The sequence below is a fragment of the Haliotis cracherodii genome, unplaced genomic scaffold (assembly GCF_022045235.1).
Source record: "Haliotis cracherodii isolate W230 unplaced genomic scaffold, xgHalCrac1.p SCAF_1, whole genome shotgun sequence".
Classification (NCBI taxonomy): domain Eukaryota; kingdom Metazoa; phylum Mollusca; class Gastropoda; order Lepetellida; family Haliotidae; genus Haliotis; species Haliotis cracherodii.
This window is the reverse complement of record NW_027266264.1, coordinates 62697349-62720371: the sequence shown is the minus strand read 5'-3', so window position 1 is coordinate 62720371 and position 23023 is coordinate 62697349. Positions and strand designations below refer to the sequence as shown.

The 23023-nt window shown below is 39.7% G+C and overlaps 2 protein-coding genes across 3 annotated transcripts in view; both read left to right on the top strand.

Annotated features, from left to right (window-relative positions):
- Positions 1 to 1297: 1297 nt before the first annotated feature.
- Positions 1298 to 2110, top strand: LOC139456600 (mucin-4-like). The gene has a single exon (XM_071238381.1). The coding sequence runs from the start codon at positions 1298 to 1300 to the stop codon at positions 2108 to 2110; it is 813 nt and encodes a 270-aa protein (XP_071094482.1).
- Positions 2111 to 15394: 13284 nt separating this feature from the next.
- Positions 15395 to 23023, top strand: part of LOC139444190 (C-C chemokine receptor type 1-like) — a 152379-nt gene continuing 144750 nt past the window's right edge. For both annotated transcript variants that reach the window (XM_071226178.1, XM_071225449.1), the window contains exon 1: positions 15395 to 15551. The gene's annotated coding sequence lies outside the window, so the exon portion shown is untranslated. The remainder of the gene's footprint in view (positions 15552 to 23023) is intronic.

Genomic DNA, 23023 nt, shown 5'->3' with positions numbered 1-23023 from the left:
GGTATTTTCGGATAGCCTCATCATTGATGAATATGAGACCTTTTGCGTAGGCTGGTCGTCGATAGTGGAACTAGGGGTTATTAACATTCAAAGGTCAAGAAGAACTAATAAGTACTGAGAGTGCGTTTTCTATTATTCTATTATTCAAACCCACCCGTTAGAGGTCTTTTAACTATGTTATGTCTACCATGTCTCCAAAAATGTCATGATTTCATTGTTTACGTCGCTTTTGGATTTGTCAACACGTACGGAAAAGACCACAAGTACAACGCAATCATTATCATTGTTAGGCAACAACGTACATGTACCCCTAACATATATATATATATATATATATATACACACACACACACACACACACACACACACACACACACACAAATGTTATGGTTATAGTGAGTGAGTGAATATCGTTTTTGCGCCGCTTTTAGCAATATTCCAGCAATATCACGACGGGGGACACCAGAAAAGGGCTTCACACATTGTACCCATGTCGGGAATCGAACCCGGGTCTTCGGCGTGACGAGCGAACGCTTTAACCTCAAGGCACTGCGGCTATCCGACCGCCCCGTTATGGCAATTGGGATACGATGACATGCATCAACCAAGTCAGCGGACCTAAGCACCCGATCCCGTTAGTGGTATCTTACGACAAGCATGGGTTGCTGAACACCTATTCTACCCCGGATCTTCACGGGTTAACACGGGTAACTATCATGGATAATGAAGAAGAAGGGGGTGAAACTGTTACCATTAAGAGTACAAATTTTGCTTTAGGGTTTTTCTTCTGAAATAGAGAGATTGGTCACCTTCAAATTGAAAAATCTACAATTTCTTTCAAAAATTTGTTTGAATTAACCCAACCCATACAGGTTTTGGTATTTTCCATTCGATATGAATTATTTTTGGGGTAGGGGTGGGGGTGCATTTTGAGGGGAGGCAAAAGTGAGTAATATATTAACACTTACTGGGATGTACTATTTGTGTACAAAACAAAACGATAGCACTTTAAATATTACGTCTTTTATTCTGAAAATAAATGTTTAGGCTCTAAACCCCCATGCTGATTTGGGTGGCTATTAATCTTGGATAATGGCCACGAATTCATTTAGTACGGGATATTGCCTAGTTGTGCCCTGTTTGATTGGGAATATTGCGAACTGTTCAAAATGATTGTTTTTTAGACAAATGATTAAACATAGGAGTCACCTGATGAGACAGATGCATTTCATACATAACCTTTCAATGTCTATTGGAGAAGCTGCACCTGGCTCAACAGCGCTGATATAACAACAGTATGGCGGACACGATGACAGAATACAAGACAGTCGACACGCAGTACTTCATGACAGACGACACGCCGTACTTCATGACAGACGACACGCAATGCTACATGACAGACGACACGCCGTACTTCATGACAGACGACACGCCGTACTTCATGACAGACGACACGCCGTACTTCATGACAGACGACACGCCGTACTACATGACAGACGACACGCCGTACTACATGACAGACGACACGCCGTACTTCATGACAGACGACACGTCGTACTACATGACAGACGACACGCCGTACTACATGACAGACGATTGGCCGTACTACATGACAGACGACACGCTGTACTACATGATGGACGAAACGCCATACTTCATGACAGATGTCACGCGATGCTACATGACAGACGACACGCCGTACTACATGACGGACGAAACGCCATACTTCATGACAGATGTCACGCAATGCTACATGACAGACGACTCGCCGTACCACATGACAGACGACACGCCGTACTACATGACAGACGACACGCCGTACTACATGACAGACGACACGCCGTACTACATGACAGACGACACGCCGTACTTCATGACAGACGACACGTCGTACTACATGACAGACGACACCCCGTACTACATGACAGATGTCACGCATTGCTACATGACAGACGACACGCCGTACTTCATGACAGACGACACGCCGTACTTCATGACAGACGACACGCAATGCTACATGACAGACGACACGCAATGCTACTTGACAGACGATACGCCGTACTTCATGACGGACGACAAGCCGTACTACATGACAGACTATGCTACATGACACGCAATGCTACATGACAGACAACAAACCATACCACATGACAGTACGACATGGCAGATAAAATAGCTAAAATCACGGTAGAACACAGAGCTACATGGCAAGCCTAATGGCAGAAGATGTATTAGACACGCCGAATGACATGGTGAAGTTATGGACAAAGGAATCTTTCGATCAGCTGAAACTGTGTTTCGAGTGTACGGTTTGGGGTGTCTTGACAGCGTGGATGAATTATTCAAAGTGATAACAGATTATATAAACTTCTGTGAAGACAAAATTTCCTACCGGTAACAAAAAACCTTACAAATGAAAAAAACAAACATATTAAGGACATAAAATCAGTTCTTAATGAAAAGAAATTGCTTTCAGAGAAGGAGACAGAAGTCCATTAAAAAGAACATTGCTTTATATTAAAGTAATTAAAACAAAACAAAAACAGTTTTCTGAAAACAAGATGTCAGGCTTGGAGAAGCGTCAATACTCCATTGGGAACTAATACGAAACAGCAAGAGATAAATGTACATGACAATCTATCTTTCGCAAAGGCTCTAAACGTGTTTGAAACACGACTTGATAACGTTTGGAAAGAAGAGCATTTGTTTTTCCAGTCACTTCCAGTAGGTGTTCATATTGACAGAAACAGATGCTTTCTCATCTTTCAGAAAAATAAACACACGTAAGGTCGGTGATCCTGATAATATTACCGGAATTGTTTTGTGAGAGTGTCGGAAAAGGGCTACGTGGGGCATTTCAGAAACTATGTCAAGTGATTTAGAAAGAATTACAGTGATTTGGAGGACTTCTAATGTTGTACCAGTTCATAAATAACTGCAAAACAGCTGCACATAATGCTCTTACGTGAATTACCGTGACATGTTTAAATGTATTGTTATTTTTTCAAATCCACATTGTATGACTTAATCCAGTGGAATTTGCCTAAAGCTTGAGGAGCGGCGTTGAACATGCCACGATAACCCTTCTAAATACTATCATAAACATAAAGAAACAGCTGGTTCATTTGTTAGAACATTTTGTGTGTGTAGATTTCCTCTCCGTATTTAATACCAGTCAACCTCATTTGCTAATGCAGAATCTCATGATATTATAAATATCATAAAATACTTTAAAATCGTTATAATCTCTTCTTGTGAAGAGGTCGACCGTCTCCGTGGGCTAGTGGTAGCGCGTCCGCCCGGAGAGCGGAAGGTCCGGGGTTCGAGTCAGTATACTGTGTCTGAGTGGGGTATTCCTGTTCAACTGCGGCATGATATCTCGGAAAACAGCGGAAGTGATTTCAAGTTCACCAGCCTTCCATCCAGTTGCAATATATGATGAAGAAATTGTGATGAGGACTATCGGAACAGATTGACTGTACGTACTACGTCGTTTAAGCATTTTAATATTGTCACAACATTTTTTATATGACCTTTATACGAAGCAGAACTGTCAATTTCCTCTGTGGATATTGGAATCTGACCTTTCAAAAGAAAAATTAAATTATGAAAATTGTAACTGTTGCAGATAGAATTACTGACCTTTCGGTTTGTCTCGATACGTTTTATAAAGTACAAGTTTTGATAAACACATAAAGCACTAAAATGTGTTGGTGGCAGTTTAGTGAAGTATTTGGGTCTTAAAACGAATCATTTTAATTTTTTTTTTTATCTTCACGATGTCGATTGCTTGAGCCGAAAGGAGATCAAAGAGTTTCTGCCAGTCTTTCATGCCGATTTCCGTTAATCTAATCAGCATTTGATGTATAGCTTAACGAATTATAGTCCTGCCAATTAAATATTGAATAAGATGTTATCAAATACTCGGTGATATATAATTATCTACCATGTATTGTATTAATCAAGTCTTCGTTTCTTTTGCTGCTGAGGATTTTATGTTCATCTCATCTTATCTCTTGTGTTATACTGGACAAAACATTGCTATTGTCTCTCGAAATAAAGTTTGAAGTAAGTTGAAACTAAATTTGAAACTACTGTTGGTATCGAATGAGATTGATTTGCTGGTGAAATTATTCACGTTCGAACATCCAATGGTTGAAGTTATGTAACATTAAATCTTTTTTAGGATATCTTTTTAAGTGCAATATTTTTTTATAAATGCGAGCCCACTAAGCCAACCAAAATGAAGCTTCGCGATTTATTAATAGGTGTCATCCTGTTGCAATCACTTCAATCAATGAAAAAGTGGACCAACGTTTTAGAAAATAATTATAAGCACTACACTAACACAAACGGATGTGCATGTCATATTCAACATAATGTATTGACTTTCTAAAATGGGGGAACAGGTGGCCCAGTCGTTATAGGCGCCGCGATTCGCTGTGCAGAGTTGCGTCCCTTGGGCACCCCAGAAACCTATGATTTCATTCATTAGCAAGAGCCGTTCTAGATTTGCTCCAATGCACGAATGGAAAATGAAAATAATATATATTCATGTATGACATTTCATTAAGAATAGTGTTTGTCTCATACATAACAGTCATGGCGAATACATTATTGTGCCAGCAAACACAACTACAGATTTTAACTAGAGTGACCTCCCTTTCCCATTATAAATCCTCAGTAATGCGGTTTCGACGATAAAATGACTGACACATGACCACATCGAAGGTGACATGGCTATCGACATGACAGATTGCATGGCAGACTTTATGGCATGGCAACAATAACCGTTTCTCTTTTAAAAAAATCAATACGAATCATGAAAGGAGAGCTTATTCGGTCATTGCAGGTGAAATGCTATCTTTCATTTCCTACCTGAGATGCTCTGGTCGCATGTGTAAGCAGCGTTTGTCACAGAGCTTACCGGGAACAGTCTACGCAGGGTGCCATTGTGTTATGATGAATAGGAAATTATTGAAATATATAACCATCAACAATGAATGATATGAAACTCAGATAAATCTTATGACACTTTCATGTGACGTCCTTTGTCTTGTTCCAGCCAGTAGTGCGATGTGAACTTACTCAGCTCAGTTCATAAAATATAAGCGCCAAATCCATGTCCACATTCATCATAAGAGATCTCTGCAAAAAGCAGTCACCATTCCGACTATGACATAAGCAGTTGTTTATGACACGTTTTATGTTTTTGGGCAAGAGTCGTTTGACGCTCTTTAAAATCTTCGTAGAAAGGTGAGGTGAGGTGAAATTGGGTTTAACATCGCGTTCAAGGTTATTGCACTTATATAGCGACGTGCATGCACGTGTATGTATGTGTGTGTGGCTGTTTGTACTAGTCCGAACTGATGCCGATTTATAGTGCTAGCTCACTGAGATACCATGCCACAGTTTAACATGAATACCCCACTCAGACATAGTATACTGATTCCGAGCCGACCAGTCCTTGTGTCAGCCCCTTAATGCCGAGCGCCAGACAGGGTAACAAGTACAATCTTTTAACGTCTTTTTGTATGACGCGGCCGGGGATCAAACCCCGGACCTTCGAATCTCCGGGCGGACGCTCTACCACAAGACCACGGAGGCGGTCCCTTCGTAGAAAGAGAAAGCTGGATTATACCTCAAAGTGAATGTGCATCAGACTGTGGTCACTTTGGTTACTGGTGCGTCAAATATATACCATAACACTGTTTGAAAGCTTTACCGAGGCCTTGAATGGTGTAACCCTGATCAAACAACGTCGTATATGACGCTCTTTGAAGAGCATGCTCGGTTGATCTTTAAAGTTGCGAAATGTAGACACCAAAGGCTGGACCTGCTGGAATATTGCTCGACATAATGGAAAGTTGATCATTGTAAAGTTGAAGTCATCCCTCTTGTCATACAATCTTGAGGATAGTTTGTTGTTAAAACACATTTATTGAACCCTGCCTTTGTTAATCCCTTGTGAAAATCGGTCGATGTGTGATTCATCATTATGTTTATGAAGAAAACCATTCAAAAGAAAACTGCAGGCACACATTTAGTGATACTGAAAACGTCGAAGTCTGTGGCATTTTTGAGTAATTAAAATACTGTGAAAAATTACGTACATATTACATGGAGATGTCTTTGTATAACTATTCTTTACACAGCATGGCGTGTCACCACCGTTAGTTGTGAGAAGAGAGTCCCAATTCACTTCTGCAACTAGAGGATCCTGATACGTCTAAGGGATGGAACTATGTACATTGAATCGCGAAACCATAGACCATCTGGCTACAAGGTGCGTAAGTCATCGGTTCTATCGTAGTCCTATCTGTTAACTGAGATCATGAAAAAAGCAGTTTGACTGGGTATTATCTTGCCCGATACTTGCTCATACTTTCAAGCACTAGTATGCCCGTGATGCATAATGGCATAATACTGCGCTTAACCTTTTCTCACTTCACTTATGTTTGAAGGATAAATCGTTAGGATTTGTCAATAGTGACAAATTGGACGGAAAAAAGAGTCACCATCGATCCAAACGTACCTTTTATGTCATAAGTCAAGTATCCATTATACGGTCATGTTTGCCAAAGGTCAGGCATTCCTTTTTTGCTTACGTTCAAAGTGATATTTCGTTACAACTTCCAATTAAACTCTGACAAGAAAACATCCTTTTCGATTTTTTCTCCCTCCACGCGCCTCTTCTCACGACTACCTATCGTTAAAGTTAAATTACTGTAATCCACCAAACGGAAACCAGAAGTTTACACTACAGAAACTCCCCGGTGCTATATATAGGTATTGGAAGAGGAACGGTATATTTAGGAAGTATACGTAGTAGCGTGTTCAGCACAGGGTAACCAAGGCCGTGACAAGATCATCCCAGCGGTTGTACTGTGACTGAAAGGAACATCACCATTCGCAATTAATTCGAGCCAAAAGTAAAAACCCGGAAATTACACCTTTAACTTGCAATCGACCTCTTGGCTTAGCGAGCCCATGAGCACATAACTGCTCATCTTAAACATGATTTGGTTTGTACGCTTTGAACTAACACCAGACAATCCTCTGCTAATGAAGAACATTGCCCTGTATGTGCCCATTACAATACGATCCTGCTCGCAAGGTCGGTAGTTTGTAACCAATTCTGACATTGTGCACATACATGTAGAATCGATACGTTTCTCATGCAAATGATTTTTGTCGGCTGAATGATCATTTTGCTTTGTCACAACACAATCTGTATAGATCTTGAGGGAAATAATGGTTCACAACACAATGGCCTTGGAACTAATCACCATGTCTGGAGTTAACTATTATTTTTCTTTACATAACCGGTCGGTGCTTAGAAAACCACGGGTCTAGATAGGATTACAATGATGTCGGATGATGGTTTGCTATTTAAACACACGGATTATAGGGTTTAGCTTTAATGTCTGGCTGATTGCTCGTGGGGGAAGTCTACGCAAATGTTTATGTTCTGAAAATGCATTCATGCTTAATTTGGATAGTTTACCTGCTCACACGAACGTAACGGGAATACATCCTTCAGAAGATATAATTTCATAACTCATATCCTTCGTAAATCAAACATTACAGAGCCATACCTATTATTGTCTTGTATCCGGAAAAACAATGCGTTGTAATTGCAATGTGATTTCGTGCTTGACGTTCATATTTTTTGTGAATTTTCATTACAACGGCAGCACTTAAGAAAATTCTCTTAAAATGGACGCTCAGATTTTCACTGTGAATGCCATTGTTTTCTATGTCCCGAGAAATGAATACTTTTACTCACAAATTATTTCTCATGACCGCAAATATGTGTAATCTAACCCAGGCCGCACTCACCTCATTCATTGATCATGATACTCCCAAAGCTACGAACACTGATACCCTGTCAGGAGGTACATTACCGTCCAAATCATTTGACAAGTTCACGATTGTATGAGCGCTAAGCATCTATTATCATGTTTGAGGTGCATTATTAGTGGAACACAGGTAAAAATGTGAAACGGTTCTAACCTTGCACGGTAAGGGGATGTGATCAGAGTGAATTGGTTTTAACATGGCTACGAACAGTAGTTCAGTTATATAAGTGTTTGTCAGTTTCACGTCGGGAGGGAAGCCTGAAGTGATGTGTGTCTTAGACGTTTGCCACTTTGATGAAATCAACGAGCAACGGCATGGTGCGGACAAACCTACAAACATCTCTCAGGTCGAGTCTGGCATTCGAAACTACAATCATAGATTTCTGGAACACCTAAGGGACGCAACTCTGTACATCGGCATGCGTCTCCTTAAATGACTAGGCCAATGCCCTCGCACTGATGGGAACGTTAAAGGTTTAATCATATTCGTATCTCTGTCAATGACACATATTTACCGATCCCCTTGTGGACCCGGGTAAAATGTGTCCCAAGCACCCCATTGCTGTTCGAAAGAAGCGACCGAATTGGGCAACCTGTTTGCCTAGGGTTGCGCCCCTGTGTCGATGGAGGACGGGAGTCTGGTTGTTGAGGGCTCTGGTTCCAGGAGTAGTCTTCCTTTGCCCAATACACTCTTAGTTCACCAAACGGGTAGGCATGGTCAAGTGGCTGGTCATGCCAAGCCCTGAGCACTTACTTTTCTTCCTCTATCATATTTTGGCCCGGGAATGTATACATATGATTGTATTGTTGACTATTCACGTACAGTGTTTTCACTATACATGTACTTGTTAAATTCGAAATTTGCCTAGATGCCAGTACCAGAGGCGGTGGCTCATAGGTTAATCTGGTTGAAAAATGAATCTTTCAGTTTTCTGCTCAGGTATATCATCCGTGTATCCTTTGGTGCTGCAAGTCAGAGATTCGCTTGTTATTAACATTGTCTTTGTGATACCCCATGGTGGGTGGGGAGCTCGGATGATGAAACATTTGACACTCAACATGGATTACGAAAGCCCCACATAGAAAAACTATACCTCCCCTTGACAATGATGATGCAACTCGATGGCTACGTTTTTTAGTTATCGAGACTCTAGACAAGACAAATCTCAAGCTGAACCATTTTGTAATTTCGAAGAGAGTATATAGCCTAGCAGGTTAACGCTTGCGTACAGGCTCTCTTTTGATTGAATACTCTAGAAAACAGCAGGCAACCAACATGATGTCAACAGGTATGTTTGTTGGAGTCCCGGATTCGGTCTCTGCACACAGAACATAAGTAAAGGTATTATGAGAGACCGAGATCGATTGTTGGCTGATATGACGGAACTTGACACTGTATCTGAAATGAAAGACCAAGGAGTTATTTATGTCAAAAATATTTGCAACCCGCAGTGCAGAAACAATGAAACTACTCAAACAAACACTTACCTACTTTTATCCCCTTCTCCCTATGCCCCGAAATCCATCCAGGCAGGTTACTGCAATATCACAGTTGTCACCAATATGCCAAATCCTCTGAGATGCTGTAAATGCCCAGTGTATGGCCATGTTGTCAATACTTGCACGAAGCCCATTACATGTGCTCACTATGGTGAGACCGCTCATGTAATGGAAGAATGTCATAGTAATTTTAAAAAGTGCACCAACTGTTCAGGGAGTCATTCATTTTTCTCAAAAGACTGTCCAATTTGGGAAAAAAAATATGAAAATCACTAAAATGAAATTCCATCTGGAACATTAGCTTTGCTGATGCAAACAAACTTGTTGAAGACATAGTACCAAATGTAACTCTGATTCTATCGCCAGAACACCTACTGAAGCCACCCCTAAAGTAACCACTCCATCTATTAACTGTAAAACAGACTTAACTTAGGTAAACATTGACACACTTAAAATTGTCGCAACTGAACATTCAACTAAGACCCCCCAATTCACTTCCTAACACAGGTGTTCAGTTCTATCACAGTTATCATGTCAGCATTCATCGTTATCTCAGGAGCAATCGCCTTAGTCTGCTCAACAAAATCGATCTGAAACGAACAAGTTGTCAAAATCAAAATCAAAAGAAAAACAGAATCTTCTTAAAATTATCAAAGAGGCAAAGCCTGAAAGAAGTCAGATAATCTGATCCAACTTTTTAGTAAGTTTGGATCCCTTGAGTACATGCTTGTGCCTGAAAACATTCATCCTAGGACACAGTTCGTAACCCTCCGAGGAAGTGCGGGGTAGACCCCTCATCAATCCACCAGAGAGATAGTTTCTTCCAATAATAAAATAACGTGAAATTGTTGAGGACAAAGGAATAATTTAATGAATTACGTCTATTAGTCCAGGATTTTAAACCATCAGCATGCTGTCCACGGGAAACTTATGGGAAGCAGACAGATAATTTTGATTTACGTCAGTTTAAAGCATATAATTATTTTCTCCTCTGGGTGATAGGGATACTAGAGGATCTTCAATCATTGTTAAGGATGATGTTATACTCTGTGCTCACTGTTTATTCCGCCTTCGTCAGCTCTACGGCTGTCTGATCTTCACACTCTCTATGATTAACTCCCCGAAATCTGTGTAATCATGGGTAATCTAAATGGCCCACTCTGGGCAGGTACAACCACTGACACTAGAGGTAAAATACGTGAGGATTTCATTTCCAATAATGACCTATGGATATTCAATGATGCCTCAAGCACTTATTTGTATCCTGCAACTGGAACCTACTCTTCTCTAGATTTGTCTCTAACTGATTCTAACCTACCCAACGAATTTGAATTATCAGCCCACATTGACCTTTGTGGACCTTTGACCATTTCCCAACTATCATTAAGACAATGAATCCATCTGATATTCCACCTTCAACAACATGGTATGTAGAAACAAATCTCATGACTGATATTAAATGTTGATTTAGGACGAAATAGAAGTACCGTTGACCATTTGGTGCAATTTAAAACATTTGTTAAAAATGGCATAACAACTAAACAACACACCATATCTATATATTTTACTTAGAAAAAAGCTTATGATACAACCTGGAAATATTGAATTTTAACAGTTCTTTATGAGATGGGGTTGAGAGGCCGTTAAACCCATTTTATTTCACAGTTTTTAACAGATAGGCATTTCCAGGTATGTGTGGGATCAACCTTGTCTGATTTTTATGATCAAGATCAGGGTGTCCCACACGGTATCATATTATCGATAGCGTTGTTTAGTATCAAATTAAATAGTTAATCTAAGGTTTTAAATGTCTCTGTTGGATGGATTCTTATTTGTAGATGATATTAATGTAACAGTTGCAGCTATGTCTAAATAAAATCAATGATTGGTCTCAACGTAACGGTTTCAGGTTTTCAAAATCAAAAACAAATTGTATTTATTTCGGTCGAAAATATAAACCACATAGGCACCCAGAATAACGGGAACTGCAATGAAAATGTTAAAGGAAGCTAATTTTTTAGGGATATATTTTTTTATCATCACCTTACTTTCTTGCCACATATGAAATATCTTAAAGCTAAATGTCTGAAGGCACTAGATTTATTGAAGGTTGTTTCTTATTCCAAGTGGGGAGGAGATCAGTCGACCCTTCTGCACTAGTACTTGTATAGAACACTTATCCATTCTGAACTCGTTTATGGCTTCATCATCTATGGCGATGCTTGTAACCTTAAATTACTCGATCCAATACATCACCAGGGTCTAAGACTTTGCTTTGGATCTTTCAGAACTTCTCCAATAGACAGTCTGTACGTTGGGGGCGATGAGCCATCTCTTAAACAACGACGTATTAAACTATCTTTACAGTATATTACAAAGTTACATTCTAATGAGTCCAATCCTGCATACAACGGTGTTTTTAACCCCCCTTTATGAGGATCGGTATAGTAAGACGCCATCTCTTGAAATATGAATTAAACCTTTTATTTCTGCTGCTGATATTAAACTTGAAAATATATCTCCCTTCCTCCTGCTTTTTTCTCCTCCTTGGTGATTTGTGAAGCCACAAGTGGATCTTATCTTATCTAAACTAAAGAAATTTGAAACTAATCAATTACAATAACAACAAGAATATAATCAGTTGAGAAGCGAATATGATACTTACAAATCTATTTTTACAGATGGCCATAATTGAATTACATAATAATCTTGCTACTGTCCAATACGACATCGTCTTTTGTTGGTTGCCTTTCCATGTTGGAATCTTTGGTAACTAAAGCAGCACTCAACAAATCTGTGACTATCAACCTGCATCAGAGATCTAAAGCAGCTGAAGCGGGACACCCAAGTGGGTATAAATAAATTACGTGCAACAAAATGAAATATGGGTTACACCCACTATTGGCCATTCACGATACACTCATGTATATCTGTTGAAAGGTGAGGATTCTCCATTCTGTATCCCTTGTGATGACAGAATCACGGTCAAGCATTTGCTGCTTGATTGTGTTGACTTTTTCATCACAAGGGATAACCTTTCCAAAGTTTCAGCCCTGAAGGATATATTTTAATTAATATCAGCTCTCATATAGTTCTTGTTTTTTAAATAAGAAATAGAATTGTTAAATACATATTGAAACATATGTTTAGTAATTCATACATGATCTTGTTTGGACTTGGTAGAAAGAAATGTATTAACTGAGATTGTTAGTGGCTGTACCCTTGATGGGGGTTGAAGTAGTGTAGAATGTAAGACACGTCATTCGAAGTACTTTTATTATTTTTAATAGTAGAATATGTGTTCTTTTAACTTTGTCAATAATCGCCAATATCTGAAGGGATGATGTAACTCCGGCTTGGGTCCATGCAGGTAGCAAAGGTAGCAAAGGTCCCCGTGACCCATGGTATAGTGATCTACCTTCAGTTGCTGGCGATCTATAGTCCATATTTATGTTGTGTTGTTTACTGATATTGAACCATTTCAAATATTCTCAACTAGTCGTAAATCAAATCTGTGATATTCTAGTTATTATACTGACCATCGATGACAGGTTTCATTAAGCCTAAAACATATGTGTTGTTAGTTTCGTCACGATATGGCTTAAAAATTGCCGATGTGACGTAACATTTGTGAATGTTGTGTATCGGTTATTGTCTGCTGCTTCCAACCTCCTTCAAGAGCTGAAGCAAATTCTGTACATTCGTGAGTGCACCGACTTGTTTGATCATGCGTTATAGGTGTTGCTGCTGCCATATATTTTGACCCGTTGTAATGCATTTAATGATCTTAAACCTAATCCTGTATGTTCAATATATTTTGTTTATTATCCATTGATCATGTGTGGTTAATTGCTGCTAATACAAAATATATATATAGTTCCCTGCGTACTGATATCTGGGTTAACCTTCGCGTTTTAACTCGGAAGCAATTTTGAAAACAGTTATACTCAATACAATGAGTTCATATCTGCCAATTGTTCCTCACGCAGCTGATTTATCAATTTATCCGAGGCACGAATGTGTACAGCCATCAAACAAAGCGAGCTGTCCCTTACGTCTTTTTAAGGCCTCCTCCAGACAAGGAGCTCACACTCTACATAATACATTGCATGACTCGCAGAACACTTCACATAAAGCCACTTTGTGCTCGACATCCCAGGCACAATCCTTAAAATGAAAGCCGGCAAATACACATGTTATTTGACATTGGAAGCAGGACTTGACTTTAAATCGGTATTGAGTCGATCCGGCAACAGGAAATCGCGTTTGTCTGTGTCCTCAATAAACACTTCGTAAGATATATTTTTGATGAGTGTATTTTCCCTTCTTAAATCAAATAACAAAAGTCGTGATAGGGTTATTAAAGCCAAAGGGTTGTAGAACCATGTTTAAAGTGATTCATACAATGTAGTTTAAATGAAATAGTGAGTGAATTTTGTTTCACGCCGCTTTGAACAATATTTCAGTAAAATCATCAATTTCCAGCTTGATAGAAGAGTGAGTGAGTGAGTGAGTGAGTGAGTATTGTTTTACGCTGCTTTTAGCAATATTCCAGCAATATCACAGCGGGGGACACCAGAAATGGGCTTCACACATTGTATCCATGCCGGGAATCGAACCCGGGTCTTCGGCGTGACGAGCGAACGCTTAAACCACCAGGCTACCCGACCGCCCCCTTGATAGAAGAGGACAGCCCGACGTAATGCCGGTCTTCGATGTTTACCACGTTGGTAAAACCCACGAGCACGTGTTTTATGCTTAGAAACCTAGACACATATTCAGGGTAAACCCATGATCGTAGGTTTCTTGACCCATGACGATCCGGGTAGAGAATAGGTCTTCAGCAACCCATGCTTACCGTAAGAGGAGACTAACATAATTGCGTGGTCAGGCTTGCTGACTTGGTTGACATTTAATCGTATCCCAATTGCGTGGATCGATGCTCATGATGTCAATCAGACTCCAGACTCGATTATTTATACAGACCGCTGTCTTATAGCCGGAATATTGCTGAGTGCGGCGTTGAACAACAATCAGTCGATCAAACTATCAATCGTAGGTTTCTAGCACGCCAAAGGCACGAATTTCGGCACAGAGAATTGCAGCGAATTAGATGACTGGGCGACCCTTGTCCAACAGAAATACAACACATAGTTATTGGTGCGTCATGACATCTCATGCACAGTACTGTTAACAACATGGAATGTCCTCTCGTTGACTAATACACATGTTTTAGACCATATAACTGCAAGTTAATATTTGGCTTTCTCCGCATTTCTAGATCTCAAAGGCTAGCGACGTTCGTTATAATGACGTCATGCAGTTTCGAAACTGATTTATGAGACATAAGATTGTTTTTGCAGTCTTGGATATTCCTCAGTGTGACCTACATATTCGCGAGGCTATCAAAGAAACAGTGAAATCCCGTTATTCCGGAAAGCCCGTCCTTTGGACTATTACTGTTCGTAACATGTATATTTACATACATACTTAATCATTACTCCTTTAATGACCTGTTGATACAGAAATGTGGTAATTCGAACATGTTTCCGGGGGAAAGACATTGTTCAGTTGAACGGAGTTTCACTACATTTATGAATGTGTCAAACCATGCTCTATGGACACAAAATATTACAAAAAATGCATAAATTGACAATTCTGCATTAAAATGTGATAAATGTATAAAATGCAAAAATGTATATGTGCAAAAACAGATCAAAAGTTTGAAATTCCTCCTTTTTTATATTCAATACATTTATCTACTGTTTGATTCCAAAAAAACAAAACTATACGCATTCATAAAAAAAATATTTACCTCGGGGGTTTATTCTATTTGACGACAATGTGTTGGATTGGGATGGCTGCAGCCCGCAGCGACATTCTGAAATACAGGTACATTAACGCAGCAGAGCATTTATCTACATTTTTATCGCAAAAATTAGCTCTGTGGCTTTAAGAGCTGTGTTGAGTGCTTCACCCCGAGGGGACTAGTTAACACGGAACACTCTGTACTCCTAGTTACGTTAGCCAAGTACACAGACGGGAATAGGTCAGTGAGACTGGAATCAGCGGCTTCTGCCGCCTTGGACAACTGTGAGCAAGTATAAGCAACTTTTCCGAAACAGTTGTGTTTACTCAGTGACCCGGACGAAGAGTTGGGTTGAAGACTTTTGAGAAAACGACCGAGAGGTGAGTACATGCACACACGTGTTTCTGCCGCCATTTGCGCAGACAGAGATTGCTATATACACATAATGTGCATCTTAAGAAGATCATGTTGACAAAAAGGTAACACTTATGAGACCAAATCACATGAGTATTGTTTTCTATACGTTTAAACTTTGGATGTCAGCAGGTACCCTTTGGTGAATTGACGCGTGTACACAGAGGGTAGTGGTGTATGTGTTTGTTTGGGGGTGGTGGGTGGTGTTCGGGGGTAACTTCTTTTACAAATCATATAAATGTTGGATCTCGCTGTCGCATGTCCTTATCAAAGTGAGTGATATGTTGTCAGCTGCGTAATTTTGAAGCACTGACCATCAGTTTCCGCTTCCTTAAACGTGGTAGATGATATAGAATGCATTACATCATATGTTGTTGGTTAACATTCCACGTTCCATGTTGATTAACGCGTCAGAGCATGTCGACATTGATACAGCCTTGCACGAACTGAAAGATAGTCGCAGCGATATAACATATCACGCAATGGTTCTCTGTTACATTATGTACAGAGATGGCCCAACAGCCTGAGGTAAAAAATACACTGTCCCTGCAGCTTGGTTTGCTGGTCGTAGGCTCGAACCTCAGGAGATCCACAATATCCTCCTTTGTGTGTTCGTCGGTTTCGTTTTTGTGCAGGGTCAGGCAGCAAATACAAACATGATTATGCAATTTGTGTGAGTGGAGGGTGCTCCCGGTAGGGCAGGGGATGCTAACCACCTTGCATCCTCCCGAGGCAAGGGAGTTAACTGACTTTAAAAGTCCTGTTTCCACCCTTGCCGAACTAGGCTGGAATTACTGGGCTTGATCGTTGCGCCACCTGTGTCTATTACCAATTATGTCCCTTCTAAACCTCTCCTATGGACCAATCAGATTCCACCTCTCGTATCACTTGCGTTTGCTTCACACAAAATGGTGTCGCTCAGTCAGGACGATCTGATCGATAATCAAGATCTATATTGTGATAAAACGGGTCTTACATCGCGAAATGCATCAAATCACGTGAGCACCTTGATTAAAATCATGAAAAGATTTGGCAAATATCTGCTGACAACGAGTTGGTGGTGCACATGCTTTGCAAATCCTGCAATCGATCGAAATCTGCACGACAGTTTACGAACCGGATTTCGGTGCGCGATTTTGATTGGACTATGCATAGACTCGTTAGCCCTGACAAAATGTAACTCCATACTACCAGCCTAGTTCGGCAAGGGTGGAAACTGGACTTTTATAGTCAGTTAACTCTCTTGCCTCGGGAAGATGACCACCTTGTGTCATCATTGATTTTCAGTGATCCGATAAAATGATTTTCACAGCAATTTTGACTTTTACGCCCTGTGGAATCTGTTTCGGCAGAGAATCGAGTATTATTATTCTCCGGCGTTGCCGTTCTCTATGTGTATACGTGGAATATGAATAAAATGAGATGCACGGGTACAGAATTGCTTCCCTTATGCGTGCCAGGATGCTATGATCTGTAGTCCGAGTCCCTGATTATTATTCTTGGTTGTATCAGCGCCATAACCTGTACCAGTTGTTTCACCAAATTGGAAAATATCTAAAGCTACCTCAATTAATCTCCTCAATAATTGTCCTCTCTCTGTATGTCTCCTCCCCTCGTCTCCTCATGACACCCTCTAGGAACCCGGACTACAATTAGTCCAAAGTTCCTTGCTGGTCATACACCTTGTCATCAAGGGAGTTAACTGACTATAATAGACCAGTTTCCACCATTGCCGAACTAGGCTGGAATTAGGGAGACAAATTTTGGCTGGATTAACGATTTTATGCATTGTCCAATCAAAATCGCGTTACGAAATCGACATCCTGTCCGCCAAATTCCTTGCAGATTTCGGTCGATTGCAGGATTTGCAAATCATATGTACCGCCAACTCTGCATCAACAGGTATGTTCCAAATCTGTCCATGTTTTTAATCAGGGTGCCCGCGAGATTTGATGCACTTTGCGAAGTGAGACACTTTTTATTACAATTTAGATCTTGATTATAGATTAGATCTTCCTGACTGGGCAACGCCATTTTGTTTTTAGCAAATGAAAGTGTAGAAGTAGAATCCGATTGGTCCATACGAGGGAAATAGAAGAGACATAACTCGTAATAACCACAGATGGCGCTACGATCGCGCCCAGAAATTCAAGCCTCGTTCGGCAAGGGTGGAAACAGAACTTTTGCAGTCAGTTAACTCCCTTGCTAAGGGAAGATGACGCTGTATTTAAAACTCCCCACACGCCTTGTGACATTCATTACGCCTCGATCTGATGCACAGCGATCGGAAGTATTTACAAGCGATTTGTGTTATGACAACGGCATTATCTCTGTCGTAATGTGTTGTGCCGACTGCAAAACTAAAACAAAAAAGTGTGAATTAGTATTTTTTCATTTAAATGAAATGGATGATCCAGATTTATGAATTAGGGAATAGCATTGAAATGTTCAACCACGCAAGAGATCCATGAATAATGTTAACCTGAACGTGGAATGATCGAAAAGATGGTCGAAGGGGTCAAATGTTTGCTTTGAGAGTGGGTGGATAGCATAAACAATAATTTCGTAGGGATCTTGAGTTGCACCTTCATGACTAAAAAAACGTTTGAGATAGCTTTGTAATAATACATCATAAGGTAATTATTTCACTGTCGTAAAATGAATTTACCAGTAATCTATAGATTATAAATATTTAATAAGGTCCCCGACTGTTCGTTAGGTGATAAACACGTTTGTAAGAACAGCATTAGGTTAAGGGGGCAACAACAAACTGAAGCTTATATATATATACGTATTTTGTGAACTTTGTTGAAGGCTGAAGACATGTAAATAAACGTCCGGGTCCTTAACCATCACGAGGAAAAACATTTATGTAATAAATGTCAATGCCAACATGTACTCAAAAATATAATGGGCAGCAGCCTTTGGCATGACAGGACCTTGTTTGCCATTCACGTTAGTGTTTTAATATTATTCTTTTGACGTTTGCCATGAATATTTTATTATTCAAGTCATAAATCTTTTACGATCAAATATACAAAACGTGGCGTTATGATGATTAAAAGATGAATTGAGATCTTTAAATCAAAGTAATAAAACAATTTACAAAAGGAGAACATTAACGGTTAAAAAAAATCCCAATGACATTGTCACTGTGAAGGATATCTCAAGCAGGCGCACGCCAATTCAATCGTATGGCTTCCGGACTCCAATTTCGCTTGAATAAAAACAAAATATGAACACGGTTCAGTGAGAGTTTGATTTAAAATGAGTGCACACCCCAATACGTACATGTATGTATCGTCCACAGACTATCTATATTTCAATGTGGTTCCAAGTTTATAACTGTCTGTGATGCCCATTTATTTTACATTTGTATATATGCATATGATATTAATGCGCCGTTTAACACATCATGTATAAAGATGAGTCCACATGTGAAAACATACGTTAACGTGCGACTTTTGACACGCCATGACGTATATACTATATATGATTGATGTCACCCTCCAGGGACACCAACTCCTTGCGTGATGCTAATTTGCTAAAAGCATTCATTTGAGCGATGTCACAAACTTCCGTTATCTTGATGAAATAGAATCCGTGGTCTTCACAGTGACTCTTAGATCGTAACCTGACCTGCGAAAAACATGTTTGTAACATGTAGTGTTGGGAGGACAGAGTTTGTGTACCCATCCACAGGATTTATCAAAAAATAAAAATAAAATTGTATTTAAAAAAATGACTCTTGGCATATACACATCACACGAATTTAAGGAACGTCTTTATGTACAATACAAGTAATACCTCTTGTCGAAATAAGAAGTATAGTTCTTTAGATGACTACATTTACCGGTTTAGAGGTTTGTTTGAAGACCAACCTAATGCATTATAACTCACACACGTTTCAGCAATTTGCCTTGAGGTAACGAGCACAAGCGATTGTACCTGGATCTTATTAGGTTTTACAAAGAAAGTGAACTATTTGACTGTAGGCTGATTTAGAGCACATTATATCCTGTGACCTAAATTAAACCTCAATTTATGACGAGGTGCGTATCATGGTACAAGATTAAACAAGCTTGCTCGGCTCGTGAATTCGACACAGAGTTGAACCGCGAGTGCATCTTTCTCTGAAGGGGCGGTCGGGTAGCCTAGTGGTTAAAGCGTTCGCTCGTCACGCCGAAGACCCGGGTTCGAATCCCGACATGGGTACAATGTGTGAAGCCCATTTCTTGTGTCCCCCGACGTGATATTGCTTGAATATTGCTAAAATCGGCGTTAAACCTCACTCACTCACTCTTTCTCTGATATCCCCTAATGGGCTATATAGGGTACCACGCGAGTGTGTTTGGGTATTTGGGTATAGTAAATAACCTGTATTGAGAACTAACATTTAATATAGCTAGTCTCAACGAGCTAAATTTATAGCGTTCATTTCTAATACTTATGATAAGGGACATTTTTTTGGTCAAGTTTTACATTCAATTCTGTTTGTAGAAACTGAAAGTAGTACTCACCTGGCCTTTGCTATGTGCATATCTATCTGTAATGGCCCGAACGGATACCGTTTTCATCCGTTATATTTAAACTGTTGTTATAAGTAAGTATATGGCTTCAAATGAGAAACATTTGTAAGCATGGTCAGTTAAGACAAAATGTAGGAATAATAAGATGTAAGTGTGTGAGTGATTTGGGTTTAACGCCGCTTTTAATAGTATTCCAGTTATATCACGGCGTGCCAGCTCAATGTGGGAGGAAAGCGAGTAGTGATGCAGGCCTCAGACGTTTACCACTTCAGTGAAACCCACGAGCACGGGTATGGTGCTGACAAACCTAGAAACATAATCGGGGCGAACCCACATTCATAGGTTTCTGGCGTGCCCAGGGGACGAAACTCTGCACAGCTAATTACGGCGCCTTACACGACTGCCCCCATGTAAGTGGATACAAAGTCCTCTGCATTTTCTGTAGGTTCATAATTTCGTGAAGGGTTTTTTTATGTTTTGAAACAAAACATAGATCAACGAATCTCAAAGTTTACAAACTGAAAGAATAAACAACCTGCCATTCGTTGATGTAAAAGGTGAATCGATACGGGTCCATACATCTTTTCGGGTGCATTACATGTTTCAGTATGAATTTTGTCAAATATGAGACGGATGTCAATATGTGCAACATGTCGCCGCGAGTCATCAGGTTCCAGAGTGACAGATAGGACTGTTAATTGCGTGGACCTAAACTAGCAAATAGGCACCTCTCCTCCCATTGGTCTTCAACGCGCTGTAAGGACTCATTTAACACTGTCAACCTGTCTACTGACTTAATGACACGAATATCCGGCCCGCTTGTGTGACAGTAAATCAAGGTCCGGCAAAGCATATTATTTCTGCTTGGGTTATACCAAGCTGGGCTTGACCTATTAGGATCCCGTCTTTATTAACTGTGAATGAAATCCAATGGGCATAAAATGTTGCTTTCATGTCCAATTTCGACTTCGGAATAATAGTCACTTGATGATTTCATGTGTTTAATCTATGTAGACGATAGTTTGTGTCGTTAATGATTGTCCATAGTATCTATTACCGTGAATCAGTACACATAAGTGAGGTATCCGTGGTGAAATGTTGCGGAAATGACGTGTCTACATTAACCATTTTATTGTTAAAACGCGGTCGCCAATACTGAACCGTAGGTTGACATGAGGAAAATCAAACTAAAGATGAAGGGTTCCGTTCAGGATTGCCTTATACAAATAGTCTTCTAGAATAGAATGTCTAGCATTGGCGCGTACCAATCACAGCATAATCTAACAGTAGAATTCATTGCTCAAAACTTGTAAATACAAAATTTAATAGATCTACGTACAAAATAACTGTCCGAAACTTGTGAATATCAGTAGAAGATAAAAACTGTCCAAAACAATTCATGCTTAAATATACATTCGAATATTAACGACTACAAATAGCAGTATGAACCTCCCCAAATTGACTAATACCAATCGTAGATTAAAGCGTTCAACATTTTCAAAATTAATACAAACAGCTATAGTCGAAAGAAACCTGAGTGTTATAATTGTGCGAATATCAATATTAGAAAACAAACAAAATCTAAAATCTGCGAATACCAATAGTAATTTTAACTGTATGCAATTTGCGAATACCAATAGTATTTTAAACTGTATACAATTTTCGAATACAAGTTATCAAGTTATAGTAGAAGAAACTATCGAAAATATTAACTGGTATCAATAATTAAAAAGATCGGTATTGGCGAATACCAATAATATACTAAACTGTGCAGACACCTAATACCAACAGTACAACAAACTGGTCAATATAAGGATATTCGCGAAAACCGTCCTAATTTACTGAATACCAGTTAATACCAGTAGTATAAACTGGTTGCAAAACGTACACCTCAAAACCAAACAACACCAAACACCTGCATCAATTCCAGATTTTATTGGCAATTGTTATGATGGTAATTTAACAAAGTGCGGAGACCGACGGTAATTTCGTTCCAATATGTCGTCTACTTCCTTCCTATTTCACTTCTCAATAGTCAATGATAAAATTGCCACCTATGAAGAGTACCTAAAATATCCCCAAATATGTATCCCTTCAGCCGAACGTCCTCCGCATTGAGTCTGTAATTGCCATCAGTTCCTTACGGGACCGTTATACAAAGAAAATGAGTCTGTTCTCTTCATTACTCATTATTCATACCAGCCGAGTACCGACTCAGAGCAAACAGTACCATAGATACAGGCATGAGTTCATGGCACTGGATCTGCAACACAGATGGACATACCTGTTGTTGCTGATGCAGCTGTGGGCGGTCTTTTCATTGTCAGATCATGATTTGATTACTGATCGCTCTCTGCCATGTCCAGTTGTACTAAAGTTATGAGAGCAAAGTCACAGCATAATGGCCAATCCTGACAATTGATGCTAGTGTAGCATTAGTTCGGCTTCTGACAGGGGAATTTAGCTTTAATGGTCCTACTTAATAGTGTTTCAGATGACCATTTACATGTAACACAGTCTGTCAGCTTAATACGAGGAAAGTGACGCAGGTATAACACGTTAAGCTCTTAAGTGAGACCCATGAGCACTGGTAAGGCAATGGCAGAAGAGGATTCTTAGCCAGGGCGAACCTACCAGGATTCGAACTAACAATCAGCGGATAGTGCTAGGTAGGAGGAGGAGGGGAAACTAGTTTGGGCACATGTATACAGTATACAGTTCAATAAATGCCACAACGCAAATGAAATTCTCTGTATTCTGTGTTGTACCAGTATGTTTTCAACAAACGTGACATTATGAATGGTACAATGTACAGTGTATTTAATGAATGTTGATAAACTGTTTGAAGCGCTATATGGAATTCTCGTGCCCTTTATATATTTTTAGGGGGCGGTTTGATAGCCCAGAGG